The 1623-nt window shown below is 44.2% G+C and overlaps 1 protein-coding gene across 3 annotated transcripts in view; it reads right to left on the bottom strand.

Moving 5' to 3' along the window:
• Nucleotides 1-1623, bottom strand: part of vta1 (vesicle (multivesicular body) trafficking 1) — a 9936-nt gene that overhangs the window by 6607 nt on the left and 1706 nt on the right. For 2 of the 3 annotated variants that reach the window (XM_008313645.3, XM_008313647.3), the window contains exons 1-2: nucleotides 1300-1532; nucleotides 524-618 (exon numbers count right to left, since the gene is read on the bottom strand). The exons of the other annotated variant lie outside the window; for it this stretch is intronic. In XM_008313645.3, the coding sequence (XP_008311867.1) occupies nucleotides 524-618; nucleotides 1300-1390 (186 nt within the window). In that variant the 5' untranslated portion in view covers nucleotides 1391-1532. Of the gene's footprint in view, nucleotides 1-523; nucleotides 619-1299; nucleotides 1533-1623 lie in introns of those variants that run through there. 3 annotated transcript variants of the gene reach the window in all.

Here is a 1623-nt window from a genome sequence, read left to right as displayed (position 1 = left end):
CCCTGTGGTTCTCCATTTAATTTTTTATTAAAAACCAATTATTTCCCCCCCCCCCCCCCCCCCAGATATATACTATTAATTAATTAATTGAATTAACCCATATCTGAAAATCAAAAACACAGATACAAACAAATATATTGATCATATAAAATAATAATAAATAAAACATTTTATATTATTGTTATAAAAATGGGTAAAATATCCAGAGAGGGAGACAGCGCCACACTGTGTTGAGTGGAAAAATGTCCGTGTTGATCACTGGTAACTCGATGTTTCCTGGTATCACGAGGAAGATCTTGCAACAGTTGCAGACTCGTAACTTGGAAAACTAGTATTTCCGGGAGCTGGTATCTGGAAGCTCCACTGTATTTATTCATGGTTTTTCAGCACCCCCTACTGGTAGACTGTGGTGTGCTCATTAAGCACTCCTGTTTAAGGGCGAATGTTCTGAAATAAAATTTGAGTTTTCATGGACTGATGTTGGACATGTGGGGGGGGGGGTTATACAGGGGGGTCAACTCACCACCTCCAACTGGTCCATGAGTTTGACCAGGAACTTCCTGCACTCTGGTGTCTTACTGTCCAGCTTCATTCCAGTCTGCATGGCATAGAGACGACCTGCAGCAGAGGACAGAGGAGACCAGGAGTGTCAGTCAGTCAGTCATGAGACAGCTTCCTGTCTCCCTGCAGAACACAGACCTGTCTGTCACCCTGTCTGTCATCCTGTCTGTCACCCTGTGACATGTCCAGACCTAACGACCGGAGACCCACAACAAACCTCGTCGAGAAAATCACTCATTTTAGCTCCCGCCTCACACAGCTCAGACCAAATGCTGCTACTGACCTCTAGTGGTAGGTCTGGGTCTCTGGTCTGGACCTCAGAATATGTAACTCATTCTTTGGTACCAATGTCGGTCGAGATAATGAGTGATTTTGGTTTTTATTGATTCAATTGAAAAATAATACAAACAGCTAAAAGCTATTTAACAAAAACAAAACATTAGTTAAAAGTCAGTCTGGACTAGTCTATATATAAACTGCTACAACATATCCCAGAGTACACAAACGTGCAGCATCGAAGCTAAGATAGCTCAAATAACTTCTATATTTAGAAGCTGAAGCTAACACAGCCGGGGATAACTGTGGCTCAAACTAACAGCCACAGCTATAGGCTAACTGGGTGTTCAACGTTAGCAGTAGTTAAAGGACAAGAGACGTCACTAGTTTGACTGTGGTTTAGACGAACAGTGGCTCAGGCTAACCGTGGGCAGACAGCAGCTAAAAGGCTAACAGACTCACAGTAGTACGCCACCACCGGGTCCCGTGTCTCATGTTCCTGGGCTGTTCGGAGGTGGTGTTGAATGGAGCGAAGCGGAACCGGAACCGCCATTGTCCCGCCGAGGCCTCCGTTCACCGGGAAGGGAAGAATTAAAGGACGGAGAATTAAGAAGAAGAAAGAGATGAAGTCGCCACTGGGGTTGTTTTGGTCTTCAACGCTCTGTATCTTCACTTCCGCGTTCTTACCCAATAGGAGCGGCCGTCGACAGATGGCGGATGACGTAACTAGCAGTTTGACGTTTGGTATCAATGAATACTGTGAATGGAATTTTTTTTTTTTTTTTT

The sequence above is a fragment of the Cynoglossus semilaevis genome, chromosome 7, assembly GCF_000523025.1.
Source record: "Cynoglossus semilaevis isolate Cse_v1.0 chromosome 7, Cse_v1.0, whole genome shotgun sequence".
Lineage (NCBI taxonomy): Eukaryota > Metazoa > Chordata > Actinopteri > Pleuronectiformes > Cynoglossidae > Cynoglossus > Cynoglossus semilaevis.
Note: the sequence above shows the minus strand (reverse complement) of the source record. Positions and strands in the feature narration are given on the sequence as shown.